General features: G+C 44.3%; 1 protein-coding gene across 1 annotated transcript; it reads left to right on the top strand.

Annotated features, from left to right (window-relative positions):
- Nucleotides 1-608: 608 nt before the first annotated feature.
- On the top strand, nucleotides 609-17,024 carry use1 (unconventional SNARE in the ER 1 homolog (S. cerevisiae)). The gene is made up of 8 exons (XM_043721407.2): nucleotides 609-711; nucleotides 5,261-5,310; nucleotides 7,015-7,093; nucleotides 7,885-8,037; nucleotides 9,804-9,822; nucleotides 11,993-12,023; nucleotides 14,139-14,298; nucleotides 15,784-17,024. Exons 1-8 carry the CDS (start codon nucleotides 610-612, stop codon nucleotides 15,964-15,966), a joined length of 777 nt encoding a protein of 258 aa, XP_043577342.1. The 5' UTR covers nucleotide 609; the 3' UTR covers nucleotides 15,967-17,024.
- Nucleotides 17,025-19,136: the final 2,112 nt, after the last annotated feature.

Genomic DNA, 19,136 nt, shown 5'->3' with positions numbered 1-19,136 from the left:
ATTGTTCCACAGGTTGGCGCAACATCGAAGGCCGAAGGGCCTTTACTGTGCTGTAATGTTCTACTTTCTAGGTCTGACTTCCCGTTGATGAAGCCGTGCTGACTCAGCCTTATTGTACCATGCACTTCCAAGTACTCTGCAATCTCATCCTTAAGAATGAATTCTGGAATATTACCAACAACCAAGTCAGGCTAACCGATTTCACTTTCAAAAAAAACAAGAATTTTCAAGTGAACTGCTTTTACAATGTCTCTCTGATTGCAAACCAGCACAGATGATGAACAGTTTATTGCAGAAATTATAATGGAGGTGAGAGTTACCAGCAATGTTTTTAACAAAATTATTATAAGAAACATCTTTGTGACAGACAATAAAAGTGATGGACGTTTGACTTTCACATTCATTCAAACGAACTATTTATTAGTCGTTTTAAGGTGCCAAGCACGCTGAGGCCCTCAGGCGGCGCTGTGGGTTGGACAGATTATTTTTCTGGGTGAGGACCATCTTGCCGCCTCTCCGACTCTCCTTGTTCTTCACTCTGCCCATATTAAGTATAGCGTCCCACGGCAGCGGGGCGGAAGTGGCGTGAAGGAAGTTGTTGTCGCAAAGATGGCGACCTCCAGGTTGGAGAAAAACTTCTTGCGGCTGTTGGTGAGATGCGAGTCAATGGCGGGGGAGAAGAGGGAAGAAAAGGACTGGCGGCTGGAAAAGGTAATCTCGAGGTGGAGACACCGGCGAGAGACTTGAGGCTAAATATTGCACCAGATCATAGGGGATGGTGTTAAGGAGCTGGCCCAGAACCCATTCTGTGGCGTTTCAACAGTAACGTCCTTAGATAATCTCTGTGTTTTACTAGAAATGCTGCAATAAGTGCCCTTTCTCTGTCTCCACACCCTTAACCTTTTATCTCGATATTCATATACACCTCATTCAATTTTCCCATGTCAACTGTCATGCTGTAATTGCAGGCCCTGGGCCACTGGGTGGCTTTGTGGAAGCCAAGTTCCTGCCTCCCTAATTCTTGACCACTTCACAGTCAGATAGGTTACTCTTCTGTTCGTCCACTACTTGTTCCTGGAGATCAAGGATGGCTCATGTTTGATCGTATGGTTGGTTCTGCTATAGTGTGTGTTTCTTCAATGAGTTGGCTATAATGTGATTGAAGAATTTATACTATTATTTTAGTTTATATCACTTAGTGTGGAAACAGGCCCTTTGGCCCAACAAGTCCACACTGATGTGCTGAAGTGCAACCCACCCAGACCCATTTCCCTACATTTACCCCTTCACCTAATACTATGGGTGATTTAGCATAGCCAATTCACTTAACCTGTGCATTTTTGGACTGTGGGAGGAAACTGGAGCACCCCAATGCAGACATGGGAGAATGTGCAAACTCCACATAGTCATTTTCCTGAGGTGGGAATTGAACCTGGGTCTCTGGTGCTGTGAGGCAGCAGTGCTAACCACTGTGCTGCCCACATTTATAGAGTGTGAACTTTCCTTATGTGTATTAGCTATAAGGAGATTCTGGACCCATTGGTTTGAATGGTGCTACTATTATATGATTTTCTTATAATGCAGGATTGCATGGAAACTGACCTATTGTGTTACAGCAGAAAAGACTGTCCTTGGAAAGAGGGTGGCGAGCTGCCTCCTTGGGTAACATTCTTCAGATGTAGGGACACCTATAATGATCGAGGAGAAAGTGAGGACTGCAGATGCTGGAGATCAGAGCTGAAAATGTGTTGCTGGAAAAGCGCAGCAGGTCCGGCAGCATCCAAGGAACAGGAGAATCGACGTTTCGGGCATAAGCCCTTCTTCAGGACCTATAATGATAGAGACAGATCTTTCAGTGACGATGATGATATATTTCCAACTCTGGGATGTGGATGATTTGGAGAGGAACTTTTTTAGATTAGATTACTTACAGTGTGGAAACGGGCCCTTCGGCCCAACAAGTCCACACCGACCCACCGAACGCAACCCACCCATACCCCTACATTTACCCCTTTAACCTAACACTATGGGCAATTTAGCATGGCCAATTCACCTGACCTGCACATCTTTGTGACTGTGGGAGGAAACCGGAGCACCCGGAGGAAACCCACGCAGACACGGGGAGAATGTGCAAACTCCACACAGTCAGTCGCCTGAGGCGGGAAATGAACCCGGGTCTCTGGCGCTGTGAGGCAGCAGTGCTAACCACTGTGCCACCGTGCTGCTGTGCTGCCCACTGGTGGTGTTTTTTTTTCCATGCATCTGCTTCTGTTGCTCTGACCTTGCTAGAGGTTGTAGGGTTGTAAGTGGCTGCTGGAGCCTTGGTGAGTTGCTGCAGTGCATCTTGTTGGTACACACTGCTGCCACTATGTGCTGTTGTTGGATGTACTCATTGAGGATCATGCCAAACCTTTTGTGGTCATTCAGGCGATTCCATCATACTTGTGACTTGCAGATGGTTGAAAGGCTATGGGGACTGAGGTGAATTATTTGCTTCACACTTGCAAATTTGAACCTCTTGTAATCAAAGTCTTTTTATTTTTACATTTTAAACAAATCAGTCTAATCGTGCATGCTATGATACACTTCTGGGGCAGGTGAGACTTGAAGCCAGACATTTTGACTGTTTCCCCAACTCTGGCCCAATGTGCCCCAAGAGCTTGAAAAAGTATTTATATGACTGGTCTAGTTAAGTCTTTACTTGGTGATTCCTGGTGTGCTGACAATGGGGTGTTCAGTTGAATGTCAATGGGAGGTGGTCAGATTCCTACTTGTTAGAAGCAACCACTACCTTCTGCTTGTGTAGCATAAATAGGAGTTGCCACTTATCAATCCAAGCCTGAATGTTATCTTGATGCAGCTATAGAATCCTTCAGTATCTGAGGAATGGAAATGAAGACTGAACAATATGTAGCCATCAGCAAACATGCTGACTTATGGCCTTTTAAAATAGAAGGAAGGTCATTGAATCTACTGAAAATGGTTGCCCTGAGGATCTCTTACCGAGATGTCTTGGAGCCTTCTGCCTTTGTGTTATGTATGACATACAGGATAGACTAGGATTTTGGTTAGAGTTCCAAAGTTAAAATTCATTGACTATCTTACTAGCTGAATTAGAATCCCTACAGTGTGGAAACAGGCCCTTTGTCCCAAGTCCACACTGACTCTCCGAAGAGTAACCCACCCAGACCCATTCCCCTACTGTATATTTGCCCATGACTAATGCATCTAACTTACATATCCCTGAACACTATGGGCAATTTAGCATGGCCAAGTCACCTAAACAGCATGTCTTTGGATTGTGGGAGGAAACCGGAGTACCTGGAGGAAACCCACGCAGACACTGGGAGAATGAGCAAACTCCACACAGACAGTCGCCTGAAGTTGGAATCGAACCTGGGTCCCTGGTGCTGTGAGGCAGCAGTGCTCAGCACTGAACCCGATGCCCCCACTTCACAAATATTTTCAAATTTTAGAAATGTTTTCAGCCTAGAATGAGGCATTTTCAGCCCTTACGTTGGTGTTGACCAGGAAAGAGATCCAGTCCATCTAGTAGCTCTTGATCTACGACAGACTGTATCATTTTTCTGTATTTTTTATCGTGGACTGCAATGGGAAAAAGATTGTTTGGGCGGCACGGTGGCACAGTGGTTAGCACTGCTGCCTCACAGCGCCAGAGACCCGGGTTCAATTCCCGCCTCAGGCGACTGACTGTGTGGAGTTTGCACATTCTCCCCGTGTCTGCGTGGGTTTCCTCCTACAGTCCAAAGATGTGCAGGTCAGGTGAATCGGCCATGCTAAATTGCCCGCAGTGTTAGGTAAAAAGGGTTACGTGTAGGGGTATGGGTGGGTTGCGCTTCGGCGGGTCGGTGTGGACTTGTTGGGCCGAAGGGCCTGTTTCCACACTGTAAGTAATCTAATCTAATCTAATCTAATCTAATCTAAAAAAATCCAAGTGCTGTCTCTGTGTGGCTCTCTCTCTATCGCAGGAAAATATGGATTTCCAGATTGCTGGGCTGCACCAATTGAAATATTATGTTCCTTTGCATGTACAGTTCACAAATACTTGTTGGGCATAATGTTTGGTTGTAGTTAGCTGACCACAGACAGCCTTGTGTAGTTTTTGTAAAGTGTTTGGAGAACATGGAGGAGCTGTCTAGGGTCCAGTCCCTGCAAATAATGAATGATAGCTCTTATTGTGTTGAGTTTCATGGGTTGGATGATCCTAACAGATCCCTAGAAGAAGGACCGACCATCAATCTCTTTTAATATTATGAGCCAGGACCCTTGACTTTTGCTTTGGAGTCATATCGTTATTAGGTAGGAGGGCTAGTAACAACTGAGGTACTGTTTCACCTCTGTGTATCTTCTATTCAGATGTTAAATAGAAACTGAGGTGAATTGAAGAAGGGAAGAAAGAAACTTGTGTAAGTAATAGAAAATGCTTCAATGGACACACCCACAGGAATTGGGAAAGTGTTTTGATGTAGAGGAGTGACATTCATGCCCATCCAGACCCCCATAATATGGGAGAGGGGTGCTGCTCCCCCGACCCCTCCCCTCCCTGAGGTGTTGGGGATGGTCTCTACTTCCCTGTTGAGCAGATTGACCAAGGTGAACATATACTACACGACAGTGCTACTTCACTAATGAAGATCTTGCTTTCGAATCACAAGGCTGAAACTCCATTCTAGGCCTTCTGAACATCGTCTTGGGCCATTGACACTGCTGCCAGTGAGTCTTGGAAGAGATGTAACTCTGTTTTGGACAGGCACACAGTGCTAAAGATCTGATGGCACAATTTTGGAGAAGAGGAGGGCAGTTTACTCTGTATCCTGGCCAACATCTGTCCCTCACCATAGATGATCTACGTTGATCTTGTTGCTTTGTGATTTTGCTTAGTTCACGTTATTCCCGTGTTTCCTCCTTGACAATCGGAATTTTTTAGATTTGAGAAATAATTTGCTGGTTGTGAAATGCACTGGGGATGTGACTACAGGGCTGGATAGATAATCAGCACTGGTATCTTTTTGGGCTGAGCTGCCTGTGATCCATGATCCTACAGCCTGGGACTTTATTCAGCCAGCCCCAGGATTTCTGATGTAGCATTTTACTGTGATTCCATCTTGTCATACACTTACTGTTCCCATGAATATTCATTTCCTCAGGTTTGAGTTTAAATATAGAAGCAAAACATTGAATGAAAGTGGGTTCAAATGCAGTTTGAGGTTACATGCTGCTCTTTGTGATTTTTCTCCAGTATGTAGGAGCTCTTCAGGAAATGTTGGTTGAACTGAAGAAGCACCTTAGGTAAGAGAATTCTTTACCAACTAGTTGCATTTTCATCTTTGTAGGTCTGTCAGTTTTTGCAATTTATTTTTTAATCGAGATGTGAATGCTGTGAACTAAGTGTGCCAAACCAGAAGGTTTTGAGGGGAGAAAGAGAATTGAAATTAAAACTGGGAACGTTGTCAGCTTTAGGTCAGAAGGTTATGGAATAGGCAGTGCACTCCAGAGATCTAACCTCAGCTGGCACTGTTAATACAGCTAGTGTAGTCTGCACTGTCCACAGCCAGCACACTATAATGTTACTGTTATGTCCACTCTTTGTGGTGGTAATGGTCAGACCCAAGCCCAGATGTCTCAATGTTATTGAACTTGTTTGCGTAAAAAATCACACAACACCAGGTTATTGTCCAGCAAGTTTATTTGGAAGCACTACCTGATGAAGAAGCAGCACTTCTAAAGCTCGTGCTTCCAAATAAATCTGTTGAACGATAACCTGGTGTGTGGTTTTTTAACTTTGTCCACCCCAGTCCAACACCGACATCTCCAAATCTTGTTTGGGTAAATGTTGGAATTTGAACCCTGAGGTAGGAATACTACCACAGCATTACAATTCTATTTTTTTATGAACTTGGTGAAAGATTTAAGTTATAAAGGAGGAAAGAGGAATCTAGACTTACCAGCACCACTTGCTGTTAGCTACGTTTAAAATTGGTCACTAAAGGTATAAACAGCTGATTGCAAATACCTAATGTTGGCTGAAATCCCAGAGCCTTTTAAACAGATAATCACTTATTGAACTGTGTGAACTAGTTGGCATACTTAATCAATTATAAGTCCCACCTTTATGACTGACCCCAACAGTGACAGTAAGAGGATAGAATTGCATAACCAATATAGGCAGCTGCCTATACGAAGACTGGAAGGGACTGTGCTGAGGGAGTGCAGCATTCAGTGGTACTGTCTGTCCTGTGAGTTGTGGCCCCTCCTGCCTGATCACATGGATGGTAAAGATATTTGGGAACAGCGCAGTTTTTTTGTTGTTTAAAATTGCCTTGCTGATAAAACAGATTAATTGATGTGCTGCTACTTATGGGATCTTGCTTGCTCAAAAACAATGTCTGCATTGTCCATTTCACTCAACTCTCAAGTTTTATTTATTTTACATGAAGTACTTTAATGCTGGTTTTGAGAGATGTAATGAAATTCCGTAGAGCACTTGTATTTGTCTCTTGCTTCTGGCAAATGGATGACAATACAAGACTAGTTCTCAAATCAATCCCAGCTTCCAGCAGGCTCACTACTAACTGCCATATGAGATCAAATGTTCCACTGTGGCTCAATCAATTTTTCTCAGATTAAGCCCTCCGACGACAAGGCTCACCTCTGTCACTCCTTGTCTGGAATCCTCTTGTCTCATCAAACCTCTTTTTATTTTCTTTCCATACAGAAAGCCAACTTTTACAAGCATTCTGCTTTGTTCTTAGCTCATTTACAGTTCTCCCTGCTCTTCACCTAAACCTGTAATCCTGTTTACAAATCAGTGTCATTTCTTTTCTCAATAGTTTTTGGATTGGGTCTCTTTCTCCATGATAACCAGGTCCATGAGCCTGTCTCCAGGCTGAGTTAATGTGATTGCCGTGTTTAATTGAGTATTTAACTGTACTACATGAAAGTACCTTTTTATAGGATGCTAAATCGAATGTTTCCTGTTTCTTTTGACTATAGCAAACCTGCCCCTGAGGTCCTAAATGAATATACCCGCAAGGTGGAATTCATGAAGGGGCTTTTGGAGGCTGAGAAACTGGTAAGAGCAATCAGTTTGTAATTTATAATTCAGATTCTTAATTCTGGGAGCAAGTCCATGTTTCCTATCACCTTGTACAATCAAATGGATAAGCTATATTTACAGCAATCTCTCAGCCTGAAAGTAAAGCATAGTCTACCTTTGGAATGAGCTCTGCATTGTCACTGCAATAGACTCACTGTCGGAGGCTTAGGGGTGACCTTATAGAGGTTTACAAAATGATGAGGGGCATGGATAGGGTAAATAGGCAAAATCTTTTCCCTGGCGTCTGAGAGTCCAGAACGAGAGGGCATAGGTTTAGGGTGGGGAGTGGGGGGAAAGATATAAAAGACACCTACAAGGCAACTTTTTCATGCAGAGGGTGGTACGTGTATGGAATGAGCTGCCAGAGGAAGTGGTGTAGGCTGGTACAATTGCAACATTTGAGGCATCTGGGTGGACACATGAATAAGAAGGATTTGGCCGGATATGGGCCAAATGCTCAAATGGGACTAGATTAGTTTATGATATCTGATCAGCATGGATGAATTGGACAAAGGGTCTGTTTCCATCCTGTACGGCAAGACTGTTCAATCAAAAAAGACTTAAAAAAATTGAGTCTCCATCTGCCCTCTTGAGTGGAATTAAAGAATCCCCTGGAGCATTTTTGCAAATGCAGAGGCATTCTCCCTTATGTGCTGACGAAAGGTTAATTCTCCTCCAACAACATATTATTCAATGCTCCATTCCTTGCTCCTGCTTAACAGATGTTGGGTTCCGTCAATCAGCATCTCTTCCCTTTTGGTTTCTAGCCTAACCCCACGGAGAAAGCTCTGGCCAATCAGTTCTTAGCACCAGGAAAGACATCAACGACTGGAAAGGAGAGGCTATCCGCCACTCAAACGGTCCACCTCCAGATGAAAGCTAGATACACGGGGGAAATGAGAGGTGAACTCCTCGGTCTGGTGAGTGCTCCAGCTTTAATTGTAACTCGGTGGAAGGATAGTATAAAGTGGTTCAAAAGACAGACTAAGTGGGCTCGAGTTGTTTTACTCTGAGCAGAGAAAGCTGAGGAGGGACAGGATGTTGACTTACAAGATTGAGGGTCATAGACAGGAATAACGTTTTCCCCTTGATAGAGGGGATCACTTTCCACAGGCCATAGATTGCAGGTGGGGGCAGGAGGTTTCAAGAGGATTTTAAGGACAAGGTCTTTTCCCTGGGGTTGGGGAGTCCAGAGGTAGAGGGCATAGGTTTAGGGTGACGGGGGAAATGATATAAAAGAGACCTAAGGGGCAACATTTTCACACGGGGTGGTGCGTTATGGAATGAACTGCCAGAGGAAGTGGTGGAGGCTGGTGCAATTAGTGTTTAAAATGCATCTGGGAGTGTATATGAATAGGAAAGATTTGGAGGGATATGGGCCAAATGCTGGGAAATCCGACCAGATTAGGTTCGGATATCTGGTCGGCATGGCCATGTTGGACTGAAGGGCCTGTTTCTGTGCTGTACATCTCTGGCACTAACTGCTTGCAAGTAGCACTAGAGTACATAGGTACTTCATGACCAGCACAGATGTGATCGGCCGAAGGGTCTGTACCCATACTATAACACTCTGTAGCGTTGGTGACCCGTGGCTCCCAAAAAAGCACAACCCCATCTGTGAATATGTGCATGAAGGTGACCAAAATTTAGTTTGGTCCATTGGTTGCAAAGGCATAGGGGCATATTTCAAATTGGGGTTCTGTACTCCGTGCTCTGTTTTCATCATCTAGCTGCATGTTAGCTTGGGGTTTTTACAATTTATAATACCATTTGTCTTGATTTGATTTATTGTTATGCGTGCCTAAGTAGAGCAAAAAGCTTTGTTTACGAGCAGTACAGGCAGATCATAGTAAGCAAGGACACACTGATCATAGGGTGAAAAACCTGAGGCACACAGGTCACACTGCACTAGACAAGATCAACACTAGCATGATCAGCATTAATTGAAGTAGGAGAGTCCATTCATCAGTCTAATAACAGCAGGGAAGAAGCTGTTCTTGAACCTGTTGGTTTGTGTTCAAGCTTCTGTATCTTCCTGATGGAAGAGGTTGCAGGAGAGCACTAGTGGGAGAGGTCTTTGATATTGGCAGCCTTTGTGTCAATGAGACGTGTAAATCGAGTTCGTGGATGGGCGATGGTCTTTCGTGATGCTCTGGCCTGTGCACACAACGTTTTGTCACTTCTTACTGTTCTGAGCAGAGCAGTTACCCTACCAGGCTGTTATGCATCCGGAAAGTATGCTTTCAGTGGTGCGTCTGTAAAAGTTGGTGAGGATCCTTATGGACATGCTGAGTTTCCTAAGCCACCTGAGGAAGAAGAGGCGATGTCATACCGCCTTGACCATCGCATCTCCTTGGGAAGTCCAGGACAGGTTGACATGTATAAATACTTTCCAATGCCTCATTTAAAGTCATAAATGCCACCTGATGAGTACTCGATACTTCAAACCCCATCTCCCGGGTGGTGCTATTCCTCCCGCCCGCAATCAGCTGAGAGGGAGATTCTGGGACAGTGCTGTCATGGGTGAAATTACCAAACTCTCTCTTTGCAAACCTAAATGTTTTAACTATTGAAATTTGGGTGACAAACCTATGAAGGTGGTGCTGTCTCCCTGTTTCTGTTTCTTGCTGAGAAGTTGATAAAACTGTGATTTATATTCCATTTATTTTTCTGCTTTATTTTACAGCAAACCCTGGCTCCTGAAGGTGAGTAAATGCTGGGTCCCAAACTTTCCTTGTTTCTGGACGTAGGTTTGCTTGCTGAGCTGGAAGGTTCATTTTCAGATGTTTTGTCACCACACTAGCTAACCTCTTCCGTGAGCCTCCAGATGAAGCATAGCTGGTATTTCCTGGTTTCTATTTATATGTTTGGGTTTCTTTGGGTTGGTAATGTCTTTTTCTGTGGTGACATTTCCTTTGGTGATTGTCATTTCCTGTTTTCTCGGGGTGGTAAATGGGATCCAAGTCAGTGTTTATTACCCCCTGAGAAAAAGAACAGGAAACTGTCACCACAGGACATGACATCACCGACCCAAGGAAATCCAAACATGGAAAGCAGGAAACACCAGCAGTGCTTCGTTCGGAAGCTCACTGAAGAGGTTACCTAGTATGGTGACGAAATGTCTGAAAACAAGCTTTCCAGCTCAACAAGCAAACCTACATTCAGAACCTCAACCTGAGCTGCAAATCTTCTCAAAGCTCACTTTCCTTGTTTCTGTTTGTTAATTAATTTAAGCTTTTTTTTATTTTAAAATAGCTAGTTGTGACCTCCAATGCTGTAGAGGATTATTCCTGAAGCTATGGGGGAAAAATGTTGATTTCCCAATCCTGGTTGCTGTGAGGATACAGCATTGTATTGGAGAACTGAGTGGGTTTGTAATGGAGACTTGAGCATGTGACACAAAAGAACGTGAATATTCAAATTGGACCATTGCAAAATAAATGTACGGAAATCTGGAAATAAACCGCTAAGATTGTTGAAGGCCAGCTAGTTCCCTCAGTGATGGCCTGTTGAATGTAGGGTCAGCCACCAGGGTGATTCCTGCTCTGAGGCAGCCAGCACGGTCTAAGACACTTATTGTTTCCCTGATCAGGGCTCCAGTCTGCACCTGACCCAAAACAATGCTGCATTGCCACAGCACCACACAGGGGAGTCCAGCCCCAGATCCCTCCTGCTGACCCAGGGAACAAAAGCTGCCATGGTTTTACTTAAACTGAGGAAAAATGCTTGTTTGCTTTAGTCTGTCCTCGAAGTCTAGTGAGATCCGTTTGGATTCTGCTCCAAGGTGGATTACAAGCTGTACTGAGGAAATGCTATATTGGAGTGTATTCGGGAGATGAAATGTTGATACAAGGTTTTGAATTCCTGTTCCCCTGTAGCTTGGGCAGATTTTACTGATCATATGGAGCCAGAAACGTGAATCATAACCACTGCTGCTGCTTATTTGGGCAGCAGATCCTGCTCATGGCCTAACTGTTGTCAATTACAGGACTCCTCTCTCTTGCCCTTAATCATTGGATTAGGTTAGAGTCACGACAGTGCCCAACAAGTCCACACCGACTCTCTGAAGAGCAACCCACCCAGACCCATCTCCCTCTGACTAATTCAGCTAACAGTACGGGCAATTTTAGCATGGCCAGTCCACCTGACCTGCACATCTTTGGACTGTGGGAGGAAACCGGAGCACCCGGAGGAAACCCACGCAGTCACGGAGAATGTGCAAGCTCCACACAGTCACCCAAGGCTGGAGTCGAACCCGGGTCCCTGGTGTTGAGACTGCAGTGCTAACCACTAAGCCACTGTGCCACCTCTCCTCCGTTTTCCCCATGCATCATTATCCTTTTTGTTATCTGATTAATTCCTGCCTTCCATCCTACTTCAAACCTTCCCTTTTTGTTCTTTTGCTTCTCCTCCACCCTCTCCCTGCCTCTGTACTTGATTAAAACCTGTAACATCTCTAACTTTTCCCAATCCCAATGAAAGGATATTGACACGAAATGTTTAACACTGCTGCTGTCTCCAGAAGAGAAACTGCCAAACACATGAAGTGTTTCCAGTGTTCTCTGTTATTTATTTGCTGTTTAACTTATTCTGTGCCAACTTTCTTGATCATTCATCTATCCCGCTGTCTTTATCGAGAGATTTTTCCAATGTACAGAACGACTGCTGCCTTTCCTTTCACACCAGAACTTCAATGAAACATTTCAAAATACAACCGAACTTGTTTTCGTATCGAAATGGAAGCAGCAACCATTAATGTATACTTAATTAGTTTTCCCTTTCTAAAGGCTGCATATAGACACTAATGATCTAAGTTGTTCATCACTCCGAAAGCTAGGTTGATTGAGAAAAATAAATCACTATCTTTTCTTTTAGGTTCTGAAGTTACTGAACTGAGAAAACGGAGGTAAGGTTTTTATGTTTATAGCAAAATCTTAATGTTTTCCTCTTTCTCTCTGCATTTAATTCCTGACTGGGAATTAAAGTAGGAAACCTGTCTTCTGCCATTGTGTATAAATGGAGTGTGTTGGAGGATGGTCATTTAAGACAGATGATAAGGAATTTCTTCTCTTGGAGAGTAGTGGATGTATGGAATTCTTTACCACAGAGGCAGTCAAGGCTGGCTCATTCTGTATATTCAAGGCTGAGGTGGACAGCCTTTTTGATCAAAAGTTATGGGGAAAGATAAAAGTGTGGTTGAGGATTATCAGATCTGCCATGATCTCATTGAATGGTTGAGCAGACTTGATGGGCTGAATGGCCTACTTTTGCTCCCATGTCTTAGTATCTTTTAGCCTAATCCAACTCCTTCACTTGCTGTACCATACCAAAGCTGAGTATCTGACTCCACGGTCCCTTCCACCTCTCAGAATACCATGTGTCTCTGCCCCCCTCATCTGCAGAAATCCTCATTTGTGCCTTCTCATTGCCTCCAGACTGTTGCCATCTTCTACTGGTTGGGTCTCCCCCTTTCCATGTTCCGATTCTTCACCACATATCCAAACTTGCACCACACCCTGAGCACCCATCCCTCCTGCATTTGCTGGCCTTCATTGACTTAGTTTCAGCACCACCTGTGTTAAACAACTCTCACCCTAATTTTTAAATTCTTTACTGGCAATAAATCTCCACCCTCCTCTCTCACTTTTAAAGCACCTTTTTAAAAACCTACATTTGTGACCAAACATTTTTCCTTTTTTCTTTATCAGATGTGGTTATTGCTGGCATTTTCTTGCCTGTCCCCATTTGCCCTTGAACTGAATGGCTGGCTTGCTATTTCAGAGGGCAGTTAAAATCCACCTCATTGCTGTGGGTCTGGCATTTAAATCTGGGATGAATGACAGGTCGCCACTCCCAAAGAGCTTTGTTTATTTGTTTATTTTTTCCAGCAATCGGGAATGGCTATCCTGGTTTAGCTTTCAATTCCAGATTTATCAAGTGAATTAAAATTGCACCAGCTGCTGTGGGTGAGATTTTAAATCCTTGTTCCCAGAGCTTCAGTCTGGTCCTGTAGATTGACTTTATTGCTACATTCACTGTCTCCCCTGTTTATAATCCGGTTACCTTTTGCGTTTACACACCTGTGTAAAGAGCCTCGCAGCATTTCCCCAGATTAACATAAACATGAATGTTATTGTACCCTCCCTGACAACTATCTTTATCTGAGGAAGCTTGGCTCAGAATTGATGCTCATCTGGTTTGCAATGGAGACAGTGGTGAAAGATCCAACAAAGCAGATGTCTGTCTGGTGCTGCCTGCCAGTAATGTCCCATAAAGATATTGATGCAGAAAGATTAAAGTTTATGGAGTAATAATTTGTGGCTAATCTCTGGAGAAGTGTGGGCAATTTACATTAATAAAACAGTCTGCAGTATTACTGTCGGGATACTTAATTTAAACGTCTTGTCGGCCATTGTAATGGAGACATTAACCTGTTAGCAACCTCTATATGAAGGAGACACTGTCTGAAAGTCTGAGCAGCATTTGTGGTTCATTGGGTTGCATACTGTTCTGAGTGAGAGTATTGTGGGTTCAATTCCCACTCGAGTTCTGAGCACAAAACTGTCTTCAATGCAAGTACCATAGTGAGTGAGTGCACTGTCTGTGGATGGAACATTAAGTCCTGAGGCTCATCTCTGCTTTCTCTTGGGTGGTTATAAAACAAGTCAGCGAACTCTTCAAGATGATTTTACTAACGCTTATCCATCAATCAACATTGTTGTCTTTAGGAAACGAAAAAAGGTTTGTGGGAGCTTGCTGTGCTGTGCAAACTGGCTGCTGTGTTCCCTACATCGTAACAGTGACCATGTTTCAAAAGTGTTACGTTCTTAGTGAAGTGCATTGGATATTCTGAGATTCTGGGTGGTGCTATAGAAATTCAAAGCTGTCTGCCTTTTGTATTGGTTTGCTACACTGGAGCTGGCTGGCTGACTGACTGCGTTGTTAATGGTGGTGCTTTCTCATTCACTTGCATTTTTGTTCCACTTCCTGTAATTCCTCTCTGGCACTCCCTCATTTGTAGTGGCCTGGAGGATGAGAAACAAACAGCCACTGAACTGGACGCTGTACTCCACCGTCACCACAACATGCAGGAGCGACTCGCCGAGGAGATGCTGAGCCTGGCCCGGAACCTGAAGAACAACACTCTGGCGGCGCAGAGTGTCATCAAACAGGACAACCAGGTAGGAGCGGGTGGGTCGGTGAGATAGTTCCACCACGGTGATCCCTGTCTCAGACCTCCCCACCCACCGGAACTGAGCATGGCTGGTTTCAGCAGCAATGTGCCGTCCGTGCAAGTGAGAGCATGGAATAGAAGAAATGTTGCTGAGTGGAGGAGATAAAGAGGGGATGGGGTTGGACAGGTTGTGTGGAGCTGAATGGCCTGATCGTGTGCTGTAAATATGATGTGGCTCTGTCTGCAGCTACTCCATGGAAGGTGAAACTCTGTTCAATTCCATTCCAATATTACCACTCTTTTTCTTCGGACAGTTTGCTGATGCAGTTATTACTCGTGCAAGCTATTGATGTCCGTCACACCCTCGCTGGGTGTTGCTTTGAGTGTAAAATTTATGTTCATCAGGAACCTGTCATTTATGGAGTGTATGTGTGGGTGCCCTATTCATGGATTTGTGCTCCAACACCAATGGTGGCTCAGTAGTTAGCGCTGCTGACTCTCCGTGCCAGGGAGCTGAGTTTGATTCCAGCCTCTGGCGACTGTCTGTGTGGAGTTTGCACATTCTTCCCTGTCTGTTGTTGTCTTTTTCTCCAGGTGCAGCGGTTTCCTCCCACTGTCCAAAGATGTGCAGGTTATGTGGATTGGCTATAGGAAATGCAGGGTTACAGGGATATGGTGGGAAGTTGGACTGGGTGGGATGCTTTTCAGAGGATCTGTGCAGTCTTAATGGGCTAAGTGGCCTCTTTTCTGCACTGCAGGGATTCTATGATTCTAACATCACAATGAGAGCAAAAGTATGTTCTCCTTTATTGGTCAATGCATTAAGTACAGGAGTTGGGAGGTCCTACTGCAGTTGTACAGGACATTGGTTAGGCCACTTTTGGAATATTGTGTGCAATTTTGGTCTCCTCCTATCGGAAGGATGTTGTGAAACTTGGAAGGGTTCAGAAAAGAGTTACAAGGATGTTGCAGCTTTGGGGTTTAGGGAGAGGCTGAATAGGCTGGGGCTGTTTTCCCTGGAACATTGGAGGCTGAGGGATGACCTTTTGTAGAGGTTTATAAAATCGTGAGGGGCATGGATAAAGTAAATAGCCAAGGTCTTTTCCCTGGGGTGGGAATTCCAGAACTAGAAGACATAAGGTTTGCCCTCTCACCCAAAACCTTTAATAGGGACCAAAAGGGGCAACATTTTCATGCAGAGGGTGGTGCGTATATGGAATGAGCTGTCAGAGGAAGTGGTGGAGGCAACATCTAAGAGGCATCTGGATGGGTATATGAATAGGAAGGGTTTAGAGGGATATGGGCCAAATGCTGGGAAATGGGACTAGATTAGTTAGGATATCTAGTCGGTATGGACAGGTTGGACCAAAGGGTCTGTTTCCATGCTGTACATCTGTGACTCCATCTAACGTAGACAGGAAGGGATAAAGGGGAGTGGAGGATGGCAGTGCTGTTTTAACTCATGACATTCACTTCTTGTTGGTTGTGCCAGACACTGACCCAGTCCCTGCGAATGGCAGATCAGAACTTCGAGAAGCTGAAGGTGGAGTCGGAGCGACTGGAGCAACACACTAAGAAATCAGTCAACTGGCTGCTGTGGCTGATGCTTGTTGTGGTGTGTTTCACCTTCATCAGCATGATCCTCTTCATCCGCATCTTCCCCAAGCTCAGGTGACCCAAGACTTTGCCCATCCTGACCTCGAGACAACACTGTGAAAGGGAAGGACACTGGGGCCAGACAGGAGTCCAGGGACTGGCTTGACTCCACTGAAACTTAACCCCCCCTCCCCCCCAAGCTGGATTGTAAATGACCCACAAACAGGTAGAGCTCTGCTCCAGGTGTAATGAACTGAAGCTGAGGCGTGGGGTATAGATAGCGAGCACTTGCCCCCTACTGAGTTCACCAGATATTGGTCACTTCTGCAAGAGGTGGATTTAGACCTAAAGATTAACTTGTAATTAATTTAAACATACTGACACTTATTTACAGGATACTAGAACAGTTAACTTGGCTCCCTATTCTGACTGACTAGGTTCAATGCTGGGCTTTTATGAATTTGTGCTCCTAACTTTTCAATGATGCATTTTCAAAAATTATTAAAAATGAATGAATCTACAAATCATCCATCTAATGCCTCCACAAATGGATGTGGTTAGTTCCAAGGCCTGCTTTGAGATTCAGCAAGAGCAGTTTGTTTATACGACTCCTGTGACTCGGAGAAAACATTCCTTGGTGCTTCACAGGTGTATCATTGAACTGAGTTTCACACTGAATCATGCAGAAACATTAGAACACATGACCTAAAGCTTTGAGCAAGGGCAAGGGTTTATAGAGTATCTGAGGGAAGGAGAGATGGGGAGAACAGTTCAAGGGATCCACAGAACTTGACTGAAAGGCATGACTAACAATATTAGTGAGTCAAAGTAGGGTGCGCAAGATGTCAGAAATGGAGCAGCGCAGAGGTCTGAAGCAGTTGCAGAGATGAGGAGGGGTCAAGGCTTTATGAAGGAGTGTGGTAGCAACAATGAGAAAGTTGACCTCTGGTCTGGCTCAGTCATGAAGCCTCACTTGAGGGATGTCCATAGTACTGCCAGAGTTACTGAGCCAGTGTCTCCTGGGTACAAGCACTGCTGTAGTTTGCAGGCCTGAACTTGGCTAACTCTGTCAGCCTGAGGTGACCACAAAGAACTCTTTCTCAACCTCTCAGTATGGACTTGTTGGGCTGAAGGACCTGTTTCAACACTGTAGGGAGTCTATGAAATCCCTCCTCTTGCCTGAGATATGGTGATCCTCCGGTTAAACCAGTCATCCCCCTCGATGAGGGAGCACCCATATGGTCATGGCAACTTTACCTTACCTGAAAGTGTCTGCTCTTAGTCCACACTTGCCAAATCAGATCTGATCATCCTAAAATCAGCCGTGTCCTGATTTTAGAAATTTGAATTCGGGTCTATCCTCCTCGTCCGTAAAGTATAGCTCATTTTGAGATCTGACTTTCTTGCAGTTCTGTCTTGATGAGTGTAAGAGAGAAGGTTTTTCCAGTACATCTCTCCCAGTAATTCTCACTTTTTGTCTGACTTCACACCATTTGGTTTAATTGCTAAAGGAGTCTCATGAAGAGCTTTTGCCCAAAAGTTGATTTTTTTTTCCCTACTCCTCAGATGCTGCCTTAACTGCTGTGCTTTTCCAGCACCACTCTAATCTTGATTCTGATCTCCGGTATCTCCAGTCCTTACTTTTGCCTGAGCTCTGTCAGCACAGAGTGGTTTATCAGGTAGCATCAAAAGTTACTATGACTGGTGCAATGGTGGTGAGAGAGCACAATTGACCTGGATTGGTCCTTCTGGTCACCCCAAAGAGGAGGAGAGTTCCTTCAGGACAGAAGGAGGTTTGGCTGCAATGGTTTCTGCTATTGAACAGCCAGCTGATGCTGTCTTGGCCATTCTCCTGCCGTGCAGGAGGTAATCTCATCAGGAAACTAACCCAGGGTGAGGTAAAATCCTTCTGGAAAGAGTGGGAAAAAGTGCTCAACAAAAAGAAGGCCCCAGTACTATTGTGGATGTAAATTAGAAAACTGTTATTTAAACAGTTTTTCTGAGTTTCTGCCTTATTTGAAAATTCAGTCTGAATTTATATTTGTTGCTCTTCAAGAGTTACCTGCCCAACTTCTTGTAGACTTTGCCATGTTTGATCTGACAGTTGATTGAAGCAACATTTTATCTCCGTGTGATGTTTGTAAGTGTTTTGGGAATTTTACTTTAATAATTAAACCAAATGGTGTGAAGTCAAGCAATTAGTGAGAATTACTGGGAGAGACGTACTGGCAAAACCTTCTCTCTTACACGCATCAAGACAGAATTGCAAGAATGTCAGATCTCAAAATGAGCTATACGGAAAAGGACTAGGATAGACCTGAATTCAAATTTCTAAATTGGAAGACGGCTGGTTTTAAGATAATCAGATCTGATTTGGCAAGTGTGGTCTCAGAGAAGACACTTTTTCAGGTAAGGTAAAGTTGCCATGACCATATGGGTGCTCCCTCATTGAGAGAGATGACTCGTTTAATCTGAGGGTCACCGCTACTCAGGCAAGAAGAGGGATTTCATAGAATCCCTACAGTGTGGAAACAGCCCAACAAGTCCACACCGAGAGGTTGAGAAAGAGAGTCCTTTGTGGTCACTTCAGCTGGTGCGGGAATTTAATTCAGTTGGCATCTCTCTGCATCACAAACCAGTCATGCAGCAAAACCGAGCTGATTGACCTCCAGCCTTTTCAAACATTAATGTGTTTACGATAATCAGAGGGTTAGATAGATGGACAGTGAGTGCCTTTTTCCTTGGATAGTGATGACTAGCAAGAGGGGGCATAGCTTTAAATTGAGGGGTCATAGATATAGGACAGATGTTGGAGGTAGTTTCTTTACTCGGAATAGTAGGGGTGTGGAATGCCCAGCCTGCAACAGTAGTAGGCTCACCAACTTTAAGGGCATTTAAATGGTCATTAGGTAGGAATATGGATGAGAATGGAATAGTGTAGGTTAGATGGGTTCCACAATTTGGCACAACATCAAGGGCTGAAGGGCCTGTACTGTGCTATAATGTTCTATGACGCATCCAAGAAGGAAGTATTGGAGAGTATAGGGCCAACAAGTTCCAATAAAGTTTCAAGGTGGGACCATCCAATCCAGCAAGGAATGTATTTTAAATAAAGAGGGGAAAAATTGAAGCTTATGGCTGATATCCAGGGCAGAATGTGCAAGAGGGAACCTAAAATGAAATTAAAAGATCAAAGTGGGGGGGGGGCAAGAAAGCTTAATGGCAAATAAAGGAACGTCCCAAGTTATT

Source organism: Chiloscyllium plagiosum, unplaced genomic scaffold, assembly GCF_037043375.1.
Source record: "Chiloscyllium plagiosum isolate Xiang-an unplaced genomic scaffold, Cpla_swu_hap1 HiC_scaffold_28, whole genome shotgun sequence".
In the NCBI taxonomy this organism is placed as follows: Eukaryota; Metazoa; Chordata; class Chondrichthyes; order Orectolobiformes; family Hemiscylliidae; genus Chiloscyllium; species Chiloscyllium plagiosum.
The sequence above is the reverse complement of the archived record's forward strand: the minus strand, read 5'-3'. Positions and strand labels throughout refer to the sequence as shown.

Coding starts and splice junctions, on each gene's coding strand:
- use1 (XM_043721407.2), top strand. CDS start 610: ATGGCGACCTCCAGGTTGGAGAAAAACTTCTTGCGGCTGTTGGTGAGA. Junction 712..5,260: donor AGGACTGGCGGCTGGAAAAG/GTAATCTCGAGG, acceptor ATTTTTCTCCAG/TATGTAGGAGCTCTTCAGGA. Junction 5,311..7,014: donor GAACTGAAGAAGCACCTTAG/GTAAGAGAATTC, acceptor TTTTGACTATAG/CAAACCTGCCCCTGAGGTCC.